We start from the raw sequence: 19,619 nt of genomic DNA on the forward strand, positions 1-19,619 counted from the left end.
TTTTTTTTTTAGGTTTTTTTTGCAAGGCAAACAGGGTTTAGTGGCTTGCCAAAGGCCACACAGCTAGGTAATTATTAAGTGTCTGAGACCAGATTTGAACCCAGGTACTCCTGACTCCAGGACCGGTGCTTTATCCCCTACGCCACCTAGCCGCCCCCATTCTTAAATTTTTAAAAAAATTTTTACTTATTTGTTTTGCTTCATTTTCCTTGATAAATAAGTAACACAGGCAGCATTACATAGAGGAAAGGGAGAGAGGGGGAAGCAGTAACTCTTTCCATGTTGTTTCATGTCAATAAGGCAACTCTACTAGGTGGTTAAAGAAGGACAGCTAGTTGGGACCAGGCCTGGGAGTCTCAGACCCTTACTATTTATGTAATCCTGGGCAAGTTACCTAGCCATTTGCTCAGTTTCCCCATCTGTAAAATGAACTAGAGAAAAGAATGGAAAACCCCTCTGGCATCTTTGCTAGGAAAACTCCAAATGGGATCACAAATAGTCAGACACCACTGAAACAACTGGAAAAACAACAAATACTGGGTTTTTAATTTAACCTAGCAATAAATATAAAAAGAGCGTAAATTAAAAATACTGGCCAGTACAGTTCTATTCTCATAGAAATTAAATAGTTCTTGTTTCTGTGTGTGTGTTTATTTAAAACTGTACTAATTTGACTTTTTTCCTAGAAATCTAATTACAAAATTCTCAAATTCCCTTGTAACTAAAGTTGGATTACATCACAAAATAGTGAAATTTCAGAATTCCAAGATAAGATACACCTTAAGTAATATGTTAAAGGAGAAAAGATAGGACTGTGAGAAAGTAGTAGCCAGTTAAGAGGAAATAGAGCATGGAGAGGCAATAAGAGAAGAAGTAAGGAGAGAAGGAAAGAAAAAGACATTCATGCAAAAAGAAGAAGCAAAGAATATTAAAATCTTTTTAGGCCTATAATTACTTTTGGAACCCCAGGATGTCCACCTCTCCCAATTCCTGTGGTTGGTTCACAATTCCACTTAGTAACAGTTGTTGCCAAGGCCATCTTGTTTCTGAACCTTCCTGTGTTTAAGAGCATATTGTTTTATCTTCCAGAGTTAATGATCTGTTTGTAGCATTTTTAGTTACATTAATATCCTCTTTTAGGTACCCATCCTACCTGGCACCTGAGGTCATTGCACATGGAATCAGCAAACCCAGTGACCACACACCAAGTGAAAAACCATTGCCTTCTGGCCCCAAATCTGATGTATGGTCCCTTGGAATTATTTTATTTGAACTTTGTATGGTATGTAACCAATGACTGGGTTGAAGAGTCTAAGGGGATTATTAGATCAACAAAAAGCATTTTTATAGATTCCGGGATAATATTTTTGCAGATCAAGTAGTAGAACTATGTTTTCTGTACATAAACCTGGGGGGAAAGCTTATTTTTAAATTGACTTGCCTTTTTAAAAAAAAAAAAAGCAAACACATAATTTTTATACTTAGTTATTTGCATCCAGAGTGTGCCAAAAGTCTCTGCAGTTTAAACTTAGTTAAACTTTAATATTCACTATTAATTAATAACTAACTGTTAATCATTAATGACTAATTATTAGTATCCTTATTTTTTATTAAAATCATTAAAATTCCTAATGAAAGCTTTAGTATCATTTAAATATTAATATTTAAATCTGCACTGAGGCTTTTGGAATACCCTATTTTTGTAACTCTGTTAGAAATTCTTCTTACATTTTCTATGTTGTGGGTAGAAACCATTGCTTCTTTCATTTTACCCAGATAAGACCCCCCAATTGAGAAATATGTCTTTAATGAAACTGATATTTCCCCCAGGTTAGATGTCTTCTAAATCATTTTGCAGCTCTCACATTGAGATCATTCTATTTTATAGTTCCAAATGGCATTAATAAACCTCTGTTCACTTAAACTTCAGAGAGCCATTCTTCCCTAATAATACTGGTAAGAATAACTCATGTGTACATACTGTCTTCTCTCTTGCAAAGCTTTTTATATATGATGTCTCATTTGACTTTTAAAACAATCTTAAGTCTTATAAATTGCTAGGAAACGCCCATGGCATGATTCAGAGCTATTGCCCTGACTCTCAAGTTCAAGTTCAGCACACTATCCATTATGCCATGGGTACTGGCATAAGGCTTCCTTTTGGGATTTTATATTTATCTTTACCCTTATAGACCAGTGATTTATAAAGTAGTCACTTACTGAATGCTTTTTGTATTGGATTCAGTGGAATTGGATTAGGCTCTCTTTACACCAATTCCTTTGTTGATGAGCCTCTGTAAAACTTATCTAGTATGATTTTTGGATGACAAACATACAACTTAATAATGATTGATGCCACATATGCATGAAGCCTTCCAAGCTTGGTAGGACCTTCTAAAGCTTCCATTTCCTAGCATGGCCTTTGGCAGCCCAAAGTTACTTCTATGACACAGTGAAGAAGGAAAAGATCAGAGAATCACAATCTTAAAGCTGGAAGAACCTCAGAGGTGTCAGATTCAGGGATAATGGGTAGCAGATTAAAATGTCACTGGAAAATGTTTAACAAAATAAATAAAAATACAACCAACACAGATAGCATTATTTTGTGGTTTTCTAAGTCAATTTATGGTTCATAGGAGTCCTTATGTACAGTATAGTAACCCCTGTTTCTATTTGAGTTTAGTACCACTGTTATGTGGATAATCAAGGCAGGTGAGCAATTTCTCTAAAACTTACCTTCTTAGATTGTTACCTGGAGCACTGAGAGGTTAGGTCAACTGCCCGAGGTCACACAGTTGTTATTATGTCTTAGAGATGAAATTTGAACCCATTTCTTCTTGGCTTTAAGGCTATCTCTATTCACTATGCCAAATTGTCTCTTCATTTTTTTAGCAACTTATGTCTTTTTTTTTAACTTTTAGAAATGATATTGCTTGAATAGTATGTGCTTTTTTTTTATCAAACATAAGGAGATCTAAAAATATTTAAATTGTATTTTTATTTTTATTTCATCTAGGTTTAATAAAGGACATGGCATCGTATTAGATAGCCTAAGTAGAAAAAAACTAGAGTTAATGCCTTTATTAAAATTATTTTTAGTTTAAAAAACAAAAAGCTTCATTGGAAAAAGATGCCATCATTTGCTGTCATTTTCTTATCTAATAATTCATTATTTCTTTTAGGGAAGAAAGCTATTTCAAGGTCTGGATATTTCTGAAAGGTTAAAGTTTTTGCTTACATTAGGTAAGTGGCTTAAGTTTAATATTCTATATTTTGTTTATGAAGTTATTGCTCCTGACTCATGGTGAAAGAACACTGGATTAGAAGTTATAAATCCTGGGATCAAATCTTAAAGCTAACATTTACTGTATTACCTATTACAAATGACTTAACCTCTATAGGCCTCAGTTTTCTTTTTTCTTTTTTGTTATTTTTTATATTTATTTTGATTTATTTACATATTACTAAAATATTTTTGTTATAAGAGTAAACATAATCCCCCTTCCCCTCACAAAAACATAAAACCTCATGAGCAAAAAAGTGAAAGAAAGCGAAATGTGCTTCAGTCCGTGTTCTGATATCATCAGTTCTGTCTTGGGTTGATCACATTCTTATGTATCATAAGTCCATCATAGAAGTTACTTCCATATTTTTCCACAGTTGCTGTTGCTGATTGTAATTCCCTCCATTGATTCCTCCCCACTACTATCTATTATATTTTCTCTCTCCTTTCACTCTGTCTCTCTTCAAAAGTGTGCTGTGGGGCAACCAAGTGACATAGTCGACAGAGCACTGGCCCTGGGGCCCAGAGGCCCCAAGTCTACATCCCACTCCAGAGACCCAGCAACCACCTAACCCAGACAGACCGCCCAATCCCACTACCTTACTAAAAGTAAAAAAGAAAATGTGTTATATCTGACTATCCTATCCAATGATTTACCCTCTTCACTATCACCTATATTCTCCCTCCCCTCCCCCTGTCCCCCTTCTCTCCTTTTACTTGTAGATGTCTATACCCAATTGAGTATGTATGCTGTTTCCTTTCTGAGCCATTTCTGATAAGAATGAAGCTCCCTCATTCCCCTTCACCTTCCTTCCCTTCCATACCATTGCAAAAGCTATTTCTTGACTCTTTTACATGAAATATCTTAATTTATTCTACCTCTCCTTTCCTTTCTCCCAGTATATATCCTTTTCACTCATTGACTCCATTTTAAAAATATATTATACCTTCAAATTCAGCTCTCTACTGTGTCTCAACTATAAAAACTCCTTCTTTTTGCTCTAATAAATGATAAGGTTCATTTGAATATTATCTATACCATATTCTCATACAGGAATACACAGTTCACCTTCTTTATCATCAAATCCCTTATAATTTACCCTTCTCATACACCCTCTCTATGCTTTCCCTGAGTCCTGTACTTGAAGAACAAACTTTCTGTTCAACTCTGGCTGGTTCAGCAGGAGCATTTGAAATTCCTCTATGTCACTGACAATCCATTTTTTCCCCGGAAGAGGATGTTCAGTTTTGCTGTGTGGTTGATTCTTGATTGCATTCCAAGCTCTTTTGCTTTCTGGAATATTATATTCCAAGCCCTAGGAATCCTTAATGTAGATGTTGCCAAGTCCTGTATGATCCTGATTGTAGAGCCATTGTAGTTGAATTGTTCATTTCTCACAGCTTTTAGAATTTGGTCTTTGACTTGGAAGTTCCAGAACTTGGCTATAATATTCCTGGGGGTTATTTTTTTTTTATCTCTTTCTGGAAGAGATTTGTGGATTCTTTCAATTTCCATTTTGCCCTCCTCCTCTAGGATATTAGGTCAATTTTCCCCTAGAAATTCTTTTAAAAATGAGGTCAAGGCTCTTTTACTGATCATAACTTTCAGGTACACCAATAATTTTTAACTTGTCTCTTCTGGATCTGTTCTCCAGATCAGTTGCTTTTTTCAATGAGATATTTCACATTTCTTCTAGTTTTTCATTCTTTTGATATTGTTTTATTGTATCTTGATTATTTGCAAAGTCATCAGCTTCCTTTAGCTCATTCTATATTTGAAGGATTTGTTTTCTACAGAGAACTTTCTTATCTCCTTTTCCATCTGCCAATTCTTCTTTTTTAAGGTTCTGCTTTGTTTTCATTCTCATGCCTTTCCTGTTCCAGGTTGTATGGATGATACTGTAACAGTCTTGGCTGAGGAACATGGCTGTCTGGACATTATAAAGGTTAATAAAATCTTATGAATATAAGAGATTCACTTAAAATACATTTTTTAATAATCATGTGTTAGTTTCAGATATTTCTCTCATTTTACTTTAATAATTCAAGCAAAATTTCTTAATAAGTTAATTTTGGGACCGCTAGGTCGCACAGTGGATAGAGTACCAGCCCTGGAGTCAGGAGTACCTGAGTTCAAATCCAGCCTCAGACACTTAATAATTACATAGCTCTGTGGCCTTGGGCAAGCCTCTTAACCCCATTTGCCTTTCATAAAAAAAACTCTAAAAAAATAATAAATTAATTTCAAATACTGTATTTTAAAACTATTCTTACTTTAGTTATGTTTTCCCCCAAAACTATTTTATTTTAAATGTACATATACACACATACAAAGTGTATGTCATATACAGAAAATGAGTAGATAATCTGAATTTTCCTCCAAATTAAAAACTTTTGAAGAATCTACTAGATACCTTGGAGTTATACAAAATTTAAGGTAATAATTTTCTCTTTTTATTTTCTAGGAGCTCCCTGAAAGTGTGATAAGTCTCTTGAAGAAATGCCTCACTTTCCACCCTTCTAAAAGGTTAATAATGATAACTCTCTTCAATTTCCCCTGATGAGAGTGATACTAGTACTGCTGATTTGGGACATGTTATTGATATTCATAGTGGACAAAAATTTAGTTTAGCAGATTTTATTTTCTTATATGGAATAAAACTAGCTCCTATTTTTATAGTACTACTTTAGAGTTTACATGGCTATGACATCAGTGAAAGGACATCTTTTAAGTATTTGTAGTAAAATTTTTTCTTTTGAAAGTAGCAGCCCAACTCTTATTAAACAGCAGCATATCTTTCATCTCTTTTTCTGCTTTAGTTTTGTATTTATTGATTCCATTTCATTATGGAATCATGTAACTAGAAGGCACCATGCTTCTTGCCCAAATGGCAGGTCACCTAAACCATACCAGAAGGGGAGAAAAGAGAACATTATCAAGGCAGCCAAGCGAACCATGGGGATAGTGTTTGAGCTTGCAGGTGGGAGTACCTGAGTTCAATCTAGCCTCAGATACTTACCCACAGTGGGCAAGTTACCTAACCTCTGTTGCCTCAGTTTCTTCATCTCTATAATGTGGTTAATAATATTATCTTTCTCTCAAGGTTATTGTGAGGGACAAATGATGTAATAATTGTAAAATTTTTAAAAATTATAAAAATTATAAAAATTATAAATTATTAGTAAGTGCTAGCTACATAAATGTGATGTTATCACCATCATGATTGTTATTGTTATTTACAGAAATGGCAGCAGAAATGTTTGAGCATCATAACAGAAGACTTAAAAATATGAAAGATAGCCAATTAATGATTGTCACAGGGTGTTGTATCATCCTGGTAGGGAGGTCATTTATTATCTCTGGGATTCATGTTCCCTATCTATAAAAGAAGAGAGTTAGACTAGATCTCTCAGACCAATAGCAGCTCTCCACCTTATGGAAAAATAGCCCTAACCTTGATTGCTATATGTGAGTCTGTGCAGCAGCATTCAGTAGGACCAGTCCCTCTGGACAAAGAGCCACCTGGCTCCATTCAGGATGACCAGCCCCTCTTTCACATGTGGATTCAAGGAGCTTTAGCATGTACTGCAACCAGTAAACCAGCTTAGCAGCTGGGCTTAACCAGGGTGAGGGGAACCAATAGACCTCTGACCACTTCCTTGGTGAGTTGGGGAATGTCTGACCAAAGTAGCTGAAGGCTTCTACTGACAGGATAGGCAGATGAGAGCAGTTTGTTTGGAAAGCTGTGAAAGCCGCCGAAGCAGGCCCTGTGAGCCCTTGAACCTGGTCAGACATTGAAGATGCCAAGGTCATCCCCTGCACCTCAGACCATGGCCAGTCAGGCCTGACTTTTGTACTGCCACTGGACTTGATGACTTTGGAAGACAAAGTGAGGTTGTCAACTTTTTGCAGTTCCAGTTCCTGCAATGAGTCAAAAGCTATCTCCTCGTGATGTCATTGGTCCTCTTTGAAAGCAAATGATAAACAGTAGCAATAGATATTCGAGCTCTGGAGCACCTGACTTATTTTCTTTGAGAAACAATGTGATATTGGGGAAAGAACTCTGGATCTCTCAGAGTTCATTCAAGTCTATTATTTAATGACTTGGACTATTATTGAATAAACTTAAACAAATCACTTGATCCATAAACTGAAAACAATATTTTTTCTGTTTTACAACATGGTTATGAGGGTCAAATAACTTAATAAGCATTAACAGCTTTCATTGCTTTAAAGCACTATAGATGTGACTTATTGTTATTACTAACTTATGTTTCAGATGTTCTGCAGTATTGAGAGGTCAAATGACTTGTGCCCATGTGTCAAAGACAGGACTTGAACTCAGGTCTCCCAGATTTTGAGGCAGATTCTCTCCAGAACAAACACTGGTTTGCATCGGGGAACATCACCCCTTAAAAGTCCCTCCACTGGTGAAATAACATGACAGAATCCCCTACTATCCTCCCCTTCATCCACAAACCCCGAGGACTTCAAGTTAGCCAAATTAATGATGAAGTTATTGAGATAGTATATAATTTTAATCATTCCACTAAAGTGTTTGCTTTCCTAGTTCAGGAATTTTAAAATAACTTTTCTTTGAATTTTGTATTTAAAATGTTTCTCTCAAGACCAACTCCAGTTGAGTTACTCCAGGATAAGCTTTTCAATGAAGTGTCACCTTTATATACACCCTTCCACAAACCTGCCAGTCTGTTCTCATCTTCTTTGAGGTGTGCTGATTTAACTCTGCCTGAAGACATCAGTCAACTGTGTAAAGGTAAGGCACAGGGCCCCTTTTAAAGAAGGCATGCTCGTTACTGGTTTTAATTGGCCAGCCATATAGGAGCAACTGTCCATTATATTAATGAGATTTTTATGACTAGTTAATTATTTGGAAATGATTATTTCTGGAGGTGCTGATGATGTGATTCAGACTGAGGTCTGCTAATTGTCAGGAAGCTGGGCTTGAAGTCCTACAGTATTTTCTTGGGAAAAAATCTCAGGGCTCACATTAAAACCTGGACCACTGGATTCCTAGAATCATATCCATTAAGCTGAATTTCCCAATTATCAATCAGTTAACAAGAACTTATTATTTGTTGTGTTCCAGGTTTAGTCCTAGGCTGTAGAGATAAAAACAAAAATGAAATACTCTTGGCCATCAGGACAATAAATTCTACTGGAAAAAACAAAATGTTTTCATGTTAACAGATACAAAATCAGATATAATAGAATTCATGGTATAATTCAGTGCTAGAAACAGGAACATCTGGAAAGGCTTTCTGTAGAAGAAGGCATCTTAAGGAAGACAGGGATTCTAGGAGAAGGAGATGGAAAGGGAATGCTTTCTAAACCTGGGAAACAGCCCCTACAAGGCCACAGAGATGGGAGAGTGAACATCTTGGGGGAGGAACAATAAGAAAGCCAGTCTGACTAACTCTTAAATATATGTTGCAATTAGAGCGATATAAAGCTATAAAGGTATTTGGGGCGGGAGGCAAAGAGCTGTCAGTTCCAACTGGAGGAATTTGTATTTGATCCTAGAGGCATAAGGAAACCATTGAAGTTTATTGAGAAGAGGAGAGACATGATGAGAAATGTGCTTTGGGAGTATTACTTTAGAAACTGTTTGCAGAATAAGTTGTAAAGGAAGAAGGCTGGAGACCAAGAGTCCAGGGAGGCCATTGAGCTTGAGTAATGGCCATGTGAACAGAGAGCAGAGATATTGTAAGGGAAGAAATGATGAGATTTGGTCATTGAGTGGCTTTGTCTGGGTATGGAGAATGGAGAATCAAAAGTAATTTGAATGTCATACTAAGGATTTGAAACTGGGTGCCTGAATGTGATATCCTAGACAGAAATAGGGAAGTTTGGAAAAGAAGATTTTGAGAAAAATAAATGAATTTTGTTTTGGTCTTTTTTGAATTTGAGATGCCTACAGAACATCTAGTTTGAAATATTCAGTAGTCTGTGAGAGATGTGCAGAGACTTGGACTTGATGTGTAGATTTGAATATCTTTTGCAAACAGATGATAATTAAACCCATGGAACTAATTATATCACTAAATGCAAAAATGTGGAGAGGAAAAAAAAAATAGGGCCAAGAACAGAGCCTCTGGGCACACATATAGTTAGTTAGTGGGCTTGATATGGATCCAGCACAATAATCCATGAAGGAGGGATATAGGTAAGAGGAGAACCAAGAAGGATTAATGAAACAAAAGACACAGAGAAGAGAGATAATCAAAACAAGGAGGGTTGTCAATGGCATCCGGAAAGCCCATATAAATCATAAGAGATTATGTATTTTTGGTGGTTGATATATGCCTATAATCCCCTATCATGGAAGTGGGAACTAGTTGACCTTGTGTCTGGGAGATCTGAATGGCGGTGGGCTAAGCTGATTGGTGTCCATACTAAGGTTGGCATCAATTTTGGTATCTATGTGTGGTCTATTCCCAGAAGTGAAGTACCTGAGGAGGGGGTGAATTAACTTCAGCAAAAAACAAAGCAGACCAAGGTCCTGTGCAGATTAGTAGAGAGACTGAGCCCTTGAGTAGCCCCTGCTCCTCCAACTTTTGCAAGATGGGCAGACCCCCTCTTTTAAGGGGAAAGAGGGAAGAGGGAGGTAGAAAGAATGTTTCTTTTGGCTTATTTGTGGTGGGTAAAACATAGTAGACAGAGTCTAGAAGGCCTCCTCCAGTCTAGAAGACCTGGATTCAGATCCTGCCTCTAACATTTAGTAACTCTAAGTCCCATAACAACTCTCTTAGCTTCAGGAAACTCTCTTAGACTTCTCATTAAATTATAGATGATTTGCAACTAGCAAGTGATTCCCTAATAGAATTACATATCCTTGACATATTGACCTTTGCTACCACAAAAGTCCTGATTGTTTCTAACATCATGATTATCAATAAGGGTCTTAATCAATAGTTATGCCTCATTATTGAATTGTGTTGCTTCATCACTATATGTTCTCATCAGAATTAAGGATTCATCTTCTATAGATTTAAGGAATCAATAAATGGTACCCTGTGCCCTGACTCAGTAGCTAAAGCAAGATATTTAATGTTTTTCTGTTTACCAACATATCTCTTTGCTAATACTATTCATTAAATTATTATCATCTATATCAACATTTTTGCTCATTTGTTTTAGTCATGTCCAACTCTTCATGACCTCAATGGCCTATTTTCTTGACAAAAATATTGGAGTGGTTTTTCTTTGCCATTTCCTTTTATAGTTGAAGAAACTGAAGGAAACAGGATTAAGTAACTTTCCCAGATTTCACAGCTAAAAAATATCTGAATTTGAACTTGGGTCTTTCTGATCCCAGTCTTGGTGCTATTTCCACTGTACCACCTAGTTGGGTCCACTTAATTGGCTATTCCAATTAATCATTTTGCAAGCATAATATTTCTTTGAGGGTTTTATATGTGTTGAATTTACAGATTTACAAGAAACAAACAGAAAACAGATTTCTTAGATTATAGTTTTGGTTAATTCTTGGATTATGGTTTTGGTTAATGTATGTACACTGTTTATTAATGAAGTAAAATGTACATTTTAACTGAAGTGGACAAGACATTTTACATATGTAGTTTTGGGTGTTTAGCACTGTATTTCTGAAAAGTTCAGATAAACCAATCTTTTCTTATAGAAAACTAAAAAACATCCACATAATTCTTCTGTCTAATTCAGACTCCTGGCACTTAAATAGTTTAGATTTTCCTAAAGGAAATGACTACTATTTAGTTGGTATGCACTTTTAAAAATGTCAACTGTAGGGGCAGCTAGGTGGCGCAGTGGATAAAGCACTGGCCTTGGAGTCAGGAGTACTTGGGTTCAAATCCGGTCTCAGACACTTAATGATTACCTAGCTGTGTGGCCTTGGGCAAGACACTTAACACCATTTGCCTTGCAACAAACCTAAAAAAAAAAAAAAGAAAGAATTTCAACTGTATACTCTTCATTGTTTTCATGTAATAACAGCAGAAAGAAAATAATAATTCATTGTCATTTGGCTTCTGTTAATAGATGCCAACAGTGATTACTTAGCAGAAAGATCAATTGAAGAAGTTTATTACCTCTGGTGTTTGGCTGGAGGAGATTTGGAGAAAGAGCTTGTCAACAAAGAAATCATTCGCTCCAAACCACCTATCTGCACCCTCCCCAAGTAAGGAAAGAAAAACATCTTGGGGAATGGAATGGGAATGTGGGAGGAACATTTACAATAAAAAGCTTTAGTATATTTTTTTAAGTGTTCTGACTCAGTAGCTAAAGCAAGCAATTGGAAGTTAACATCAATTTCAGTCAGGAGCCAAAATCTATTATTATCTTAGTGTTCCAATCATACTTTCTTGTTTTTGCTTTTTTTTTTGTCATTATCATCTTTTTAGGAATGGCTTCCCTCTGTTGTCTTGTCATTGTTGAATAATTTAAATCACGATTACAAAAAATATGCTGATAGAAATAAATGATTGTTAATGATTGAATCAGGAAATCGAATGCCTGGAACATAGTAGGCATGACCATGCTAGTTGACTTGTTGGGAGAAAGAATGAAATTACTCTTGATGAAGATAGGATGCTGATGCAAAAGTGTTTTTTTTTAATTAAATTAGATTAGCAGCCATATTACATGATTTCAAAAACCAATCATTATTGAGATTAAATCTACTGAATTATAAAGATTTATATGCTGTAATTGGGAGGGAATTGGTAAAAGCAGGAAGCTCTATCTATGAGTTGTCACTAATTACCTTCCTAGATTTTCTTTGACCCTTACCATTGCCACTTCCATTTCTTATTGTCAAACATCATCTCTTGAGCAGTAGAATGTACTGTTAAAATGAGGTTGAGTAATTTGAAACATCTGATGAAATCTCATTTTCTATGGTATTTTTCCCTCTCTTTTTTTCAAAACATGTCAAATTATTAATTTAGAACTATCACTGTTTTCTCCATTGGTTTTCATTTCGATTGACTCCTAAATTATTAGTGTGGATAATGTTCATTTTCAAGAAGTACTTCTTTATAGAAATTCTTTAAGAATGTGATCTGAGGAATGTTTTGATTCTGAAAAATCTTCTTAGGGAACTCTTTATAATGTTAAATAATATTTTTGATTATTACAATAGCTCCAATGCACATATACAAGATTTTTCTTTATAGTGGTTTGATGACTCTCCTGTATAGGTTTAAATACTCATGGGATTGGTGGTTCTATACACAAACCTGCTCTCTTGTATTCCTTCAAGTGCTTTTATTTTCAAGCTTAAATGTAACATTCAAAGTATAAGAAGGGTATTCTCGAAGTCTAGTGAAGACTTAAAATTGTACAAAGACTTTTTTTTTAAGATTTTATTTATTTTGAGTTTTACAATTTTTTCCCTAATCTTACTCCCCCCCCCCAGAAGGTAATTTGCCAGTCTTAACATTGGTGATGAGAATTTGAATGTGATGAGAGAGAAATCATATCCTTAAGGACGAAAGATAAAGTAAAAGAGATAGCAAGATAAGACAATAAGATATCAGTTTTTTTGTTTTTTTTTTCTAAATTGAAGGAATAGTCCTTGGTCTTTGTTCAAACTCCAGAGTTCTTTCTCTGGATACAGATGATATTCTCCATGGCAGACAGCCCCAAATTGTCCATGATTGTTGCACTGATGGAATGAGTGAGTCTATCAATGTTGATCATCACCCCCATGTTGCTGTTAGGGTATACAATGTTTTTCTGGTTCTGCTCATCTCACCCAGCATCAGTTAAAGCAAGTCCTTCCAGGCTTCCCTGAAATCCCATCCATCCTGGTTTCTAATAGAAATAGTGTTCCATGACATACATACAGTTTGTTAAGCCATTCCTCAATTGAAGGACATGTACTTGATTTCCAATTCTTTGCCACCACAAACAAGGCTGCTATGAATATTTTTTGTACCAAGACTTTTGAAACACCAGATACACATATACATTAGGAATCTGAAAATCTCAAGATACTTGAACTCATGTCACTCAAGAGGCAGATTTCAATCAAACTCATACCTTAAGCTTTCTTCTTAAAATTGTTTTACTTTCCTATTTGGTGGAGCATAGATTAACGTTAACTTTGAGTTTATTTTATAAAAGAAGCAGCAAGATGAGTTTAATGTATATTTTTAAAAAATATTCCTAGAAATCTCAGTTTTGTTTATCTTTCTTTTCTAGCTTTTTATTTGAAGATGGCGAGAGTTTTGGGCAAGATCGTGATAGAAGTTCCCTTTTAGATGACACCACTGTGACATTGTCACTCTGCCAACTAAGAAATGTAAGAAAACAGTTATGTGTTGACATTTTATTGAAATGCCATATTAAAATATATTATCATTATATTTTATGATCATTTAGTTTTTATGAAGTTGATTTGGAGGATTTAAGTGACAACATATTGCTCATAAATCAAAATAATTTTAACCACATTTTATGTAAAATGTTTTGGGAAGAATTACTTGAACATGAGTATTTGGGGGTTATTAGATTTTTATCTTTGTCAAGCAAAATTATATTTATTAAATGAATTAGTTTAACCAGGGAAATATCTCCTTTATGATTTTCATGCCAAGATATTTCTGTCACCTGAATTCAATTTATAAATCATATCATGAATTTAATTAAAGTACTATTTTTAAAAGACAAAGCATGTGTACTAAGAACCCAGCAAAATTACTTGAAATATGCCTCAAATCAGGTCTCTGCAACCATCAAGGACTTTGATATACTGGAATTTTTGTTTTTAGGGAGTAGTTTATCTAAAGTATGGGTATTTACATACAAATAAAATGAGTTAAAACTATTAGCATCTGTCTGTCAGAGCTAAAGGACACATGTCTTTTGATAGACTCTTTTGAGTCTAATATATTTTGCACTATGATTTATTTAAGTCTTTCTTGGGAAGTATCTGTTGTGACAAAACAAATATATCAATACATTTTTAAAAATCTATGAAGTGAAAAAAATAAAGTGTATGTACTTTGTGTACATATCTTAGAAATGCTTGTATGATTTTAATTGCATTTATTTTAATGCTGAAAAATCAACTAAATGGTGAATTTTTATTTGACTTTGTCAGTTATAATAGCTACTATATCAGTAGCTATTATAGATACTAATTATTATAAAGTTCATTCTTTTTGAATGAAATATTTAAATATGCCATATTCAGTAGTATAAGCACACATAAAATATATACTTATAGTATGTATACTTAAGTGTATGTTTATATAATATGCACGATATATATGTATATTTATACATACATACGTGCATATTTCTTGTTATTCATAATATATATGTATTTATAAATATGCTTTAAGATAGTGCCTTTTTTAATATTAGTCAAAAAGTTAGTCATATCTTTCTGGGGAATTTTTAGCTTTGTCTTCTACCTTTAGATAGGGTAATCGAATATAACTTAAGACTATAAAAACTAATATACTAAAATAAACTAGGAACTCAAACAGTATGGTTTTCTGTTCCTGTCAGTGATTTTGTGAGAAAATAGTGTTTTTTTCTATTTAATTTTTTAAAGATTTTATTTATTTTGATTTTTACAATTTTTCCCCTATATCTTACTCCCTCTCTCCACCCCCCACAGAAGGCAATCTGCCAGTCTCTACATTGTTTCCATGGTATACACTGATCCAAATTGAATGTGGTGACAGAGAAATCGTATCATTAAGGAAGAAACATAAAGTATAAGAGATAGCAAGATCAGACAATAAGATATCACTTTGGGTTTTTTTTCTAAATTAAAGGTAATAACCCTTGGTCTTTGTTCAAACTCCACATCTCTTTCTCTGGATACAGATGGTATTCTCTATTACAGACAGCCCCAAGTTGTCCTTGATTTTTGCATTGATGGAACGAGCGAGTCCATCAAGGTTGATCATCACCCCATGTTGCTGTTAGGGTGTACAGTGTCTTTCTGGTTCTGCTCATCTTGCTCAGCATCAGTTCATACAAATCCCTCCAGGCTTCCCTGAATTCCCACCCCTCCTGGTTTCTAATAGAACAATTGTGTTCCATGACATACATATACTACTACAGTTTGCTAAGCCATTGCCCAATTGAAGGACTTTTACTTGATTTCCAATTCTTTGCCATTACAAACAGGGCTGCTATGATTATTTTATACATGTGATGTTTTTACACTTTTTCATCATCTCTTCAGGGTATAGACCCAGTAGTGGGAGAAAATAGATGTTTTCAAGGAGATAATCTTTACTTGGAAAAAAATGTAAGAGAAAACTATAGAGAGTGAATATGTAAATAATAATAATTGATTGAAAAGTAAATAATTTAGTCAATCAGTTGTTTTTCAGTAAGTCTCTATGATAGTAAGTTCATATGCTGTGAAGGAGATGGAAAACTTTTAAAAGATTTGGTTCTTTCACTAGAGGAACTTTCAGGCTATTTTGGAAGGCAAGATATAGGCATTACATTATAAATTACAAAATGAGATTCAGAAATATGAGAAAATTGGTTTTGCTGATTTTTTTCACTAAATTAAAACCAAAACTTTTAAATTGGACACTATCTAAATTTCTCCATCAGTCTCTAATTTCCAGGTTCACCAACATTTCTGTTCTTGAAATTGAAATCTATTTTTCCTAAAACTGGTATAAATAAATTGGCATTATTTTATAATCCAGTATAAATTTACATGTGAATCATCATATTAGCATGCCAAAACCAATGGTATTTTATGAGACATAGAGCTCTTCTAGGGTCTCAGCTATGGGACTGGTTTACATAACAGATAATGGATTTGTACTTTCTTAACATATAAGTAATTGAACCAAAAAAAACCCTTACTTCTTTCATTAATTATAAGTTTTTTAATCTATAAAAAATAAAAAAATATACATTGCCACTGTATTCTATGCAGACTAGAATAATGCATAAAACTTTCATTTGGGAGAAAAATACAGGTGGAATTTGAGCTAAACTTTTAGAGAACCTTCAGTATTACTTTTTACTCCTTTGGAATCCTCCAAACTCCCTGAATGGAAAAAGAATGTCTTTGTAGTGGAGAGAGGTGGCTGAGAGATCTGGGTCAGGCCCCAGAAGAGAAGTCATTTGCTCTCAATTGGGAGGGCCATGGAGGAAAAAAAAAAAACATTAAATTTGGTCTCACTGCTTAGAGTTCTCTGTGGGTTTACTCCCCTGCTACTTCTCTTGTCATGTTTTTGAAGAATCCTTAGAGTTTTGGTTGTTATTACCATGGGAAGGGTGGAATCAGTGATTTTTTTATGAAAAAATTAAAGACAGAAAACTGACTAGCTAATTATAATAATAGCTAGCATTTCTATAGTGCTTTCATAAGTATCTTAATTTTAACTTAACCACAATCTGTGGAGATAGATGTTATCACTACTCCCCATTTTACAAATGAGGAAACTGAGGCAGATAGATTTTTAGTAATTTGCACAAGGTCATTTTTGCTAGTAAATATCTGCAGCCAAACTTAAACTCAGGTTTTCCTGACCTCAGGTCTAGCACCCTGTCTACTGTGCCATCTAAGTTAACTCTTTTTTCAACTCTTAATTTGTTGGTTATTTTCATCCCAATAAATGGTTTAGTATATATAAGTTCCATTTACTAGCATGTTTAGCTATGCCTGAATATTAAAGCAAAAAACATCCTGGTTTATACTTTAAATAAAGGATGTTTATTTAAAAAGTCGTTATGGTACATTCCCTTTTATTATCTTTCCTCATATGATTTGGAATAAATCTTATTTTTTAATTTGATGAAAAAACTAATACTGATATTGTGTTTAGCCAAATGTTATTGCAAATGACTAACATTGTTGGAATATATTGAGAGAAGCCCATCACTTGAGGCTCAACATTAACAGCCAGGGGCCTCGTAAATGTAATTGTTTACAATATGAAAGAATTCTTGGGTTCTCATTTAAACTGTGGTGTGTATATTTCATGCCTTCCTGGTGACACATGATTTTTCTATAAAGGAAAAGTCCATGTTGATGTCTCAGGTTCTCATAAATATCAATTTTTTTTAAATTTGCAGAGACTAAAAGATGTTGGTGGAGAAGCATTTTACCCCTTGCTTGAAGATGAGTAAGTATATATTGTTTTACCAAACATTTATTTCTTTTTTTGGTTCTTTATATTACAATGGAATATAACATTGTGATGGGGTTTTGTTTTATTGATGTATTCTTTTTATTCTGTAAGTTACTTTTAGCCATCTTGCTGGGATTTTTTTTGTCCTTTTTCACAGCCAGTCCAATTTACCTCAATCCAACAGTAATAATGAGCTGTCTGCAGCTGTCACTCTTCCTTTGATCATTCGAGAAAGGGACACAGAGTACCAGCTCAACAGAATTGTTCTCTTCGACAGGCTCCTGAAGGTACAGGTTCTGTAACACTGTTCTAGTGGCTTGTATCTGGTCAGTCCTGCTTTAAAGGGTTTCCCCATTAAATCTTAGGAGATATTTTTCTTATTTGAAGCTGGAGGGAATAAATGTATATGTGTCTATGGACATGTGTATGTGAATATGTCTTTATTTAATCAGTAGTCATAGGAGGAGAAATAAGTGTGTATGTGTGTCTATGGGTATATGTATGTGAATATGTTTATATGCATACACACATAGATAGTATGGATGCATGTATAGTTTTATATGTGTTAGGCAACACACATTTTGCTTCCTTTCATAGCTATCAATGAAAATACAACTTTTAAGGGAACGCTATGCATATAGTACTTCCTGTTTTCTGAACTGAACAGGAGTCATAGAAGATAAGCTCCAATTAATAACAATAGCTATTAGCTATAGCTATTAGCAATAGCAATAGCTACTAAAAATTAAATTATATATATATATATTTACAGTGTGTATATATTTTTGTGTGCATGCATATACATATATATTATTGCATATTCAAATTGTAACCTACTCATATACAAACACACAGACATAGAAACATAAATTCTTCCCCATTGGATTATGAGCTCCTCCAAGGCAAGGTCTATCTTTTGCTCCTTTTAATCAATCAGTATGCATTTAATAAATTACTATCATGTTCTAGTGCTTAATGCCAAGGATAAAAAGACAAAACTGAAATAGTCCCTGCACCGAAGGAGTTTGCATACATAAATATTCACAAAATTTATGCAATATAAGTACAAGTTAATTTGGAAGCTATAATACTAGTAGCACCAGGATCAAGAAATACTTTATGTACCAAGTGATTTTTCAGCTGAACTTTGAAAGAAAGTAGGGATTATAAGGGGCAGGGGTGAGGACAGCATACATTTCAAACTTGGTAAACAACTCATGCAAGCCTACACAAACACACACACACATGTGTATATGTCAGTATAACTTATATGTATGTTCAAGCATGCACACACTATAATTTCATTTGATCGTTCCAGAAACTGTTTGAGGTATGTACTGTCATCATTTTGCATATGAGGAAACCGAGGGTTAGAAAAGGAAGTAACATGTCTGTGATCTCATAAGCAGTATCTGAAGCCCTGACCCTCCTGACTCACCTCCAATATTCTTTTTCTTCCACTATTAATGCCCATTATTTGTGCAAGAACCTTTAAGTAGTCTTAGGCAACTAGGCTAATGTTCATTGTTGTGGTTTGTCCATCGTTCTCAAAGAGGATCATGACATCAGGAAGGTGATGCCATGACTTTCAAATACATTGGATTTCAATGAGGGAGGGCTGGGCAGTGCAAAGTCATGGGTCTCATTTTCTCCTCCTGAGCCAGAATGAAGGACAAACCAGTGTCTAAGGAAGATTAGCCTACAGGATTGTTGGAGGAAGAGGAATCAGAGTGGGGTGACAGAGTGGAGAGGAAACTTCTGGAGAAAAACATTGACAGGACTTAGATTGGTTAGTCAGAAGCACTATTAGAGTAGAAAGAGCCCCAAGTTTTAGAATTAAGACCCAGGTTGAATTATGCCTTTGACTAACAAGTCAGTTAAACTTTTGGATGCTCCATTTTCACATCTGTAAGATAGTGCTTGGACAGCATACCTGACAGGGTTATGAGGAAGATGCTGTTTCATCCCTAAATTTCTATAGTAATTCAAATATATTATTATTATGATTATAAGAATGAAAATGATGACCATGAAAAGACCCCCAAGAAGAACGTCCATAGCCAGATTAGTAAGATTACTGATACTAAGAGGAATAGAAAATGATGAGTTTATTTTTAGGCATGTGAATTTGAGATAATGAGTCTTCTAAGCAAGAAAGAGCATGAAAATTGTTGGAAATAAATATTAGTGAGGGTTAAGGCTAATGATG

The 19,619-nt window shown here is 34.6% G+C and overlaps 1 protein-coding gene across 4 annotated transcripts in view; it reads left to right on the forward strand.

The window, feature by feature from the left end:
• TBCK (TBC1 domain containing kinase) overlaps positions 1-19,619 on the forward strand; it is a 198,528-nt gene that overhangs the window by 76,265 nt on the left and 102,644 nt on the right. For all 4 annotated transcript variants that reach the window (XM_074228748.1, XM_074228749.1, XM_074228751.1 and 1 more), the window contains 9 exons: positions 1,141-1,282; positions 3,183-3,243; positions 5,168-5,229; positions 5,749-5,810; positions 7,913-8,061; positions 11,325-11,463; positions 13,491-13,590; positions 17,355-17,404; positions 17,568-17,697. In XM_074228748.1, coding sequence (XP_074084849.1) covers positions 1,141-1,282; positions 3,183-3,243; positions 5,168-5,229; positions 5,749-5,810; positions 7,913-8,061; positions 11,325-11,463; positions 13,491-13,590; positions 17,355-17,404; positions 17,568-17,697 — 895 coding nt within the window. The remainder of the gene's footprint in view (positions 1-1,140; positions 1,283-3,182; positions 3,244-5,167; positions 5,230-5,748; positions 5,811-7,912; positions 8,062-11,324; positions 11,464-13,490; positions 13,591-17,354; positions 17,405-17,567; positions 17,698-19,619) is intronic.

Source organism: Macrotis lagotis, chromosome 3, assembly GCF_037893015.1.
Source record: "Macrotis lagotis isolate mMagLag1 chromosome 3, bilby.v1.9.chrom.fasta, whole genome shotgun sequence".
Lineage (NCBI taxonomy): Eukaryota > Metazoa > Chordata > Mammalia > Peramelemorphia > Peramelidae > Macrotis > Macrotis lagotis.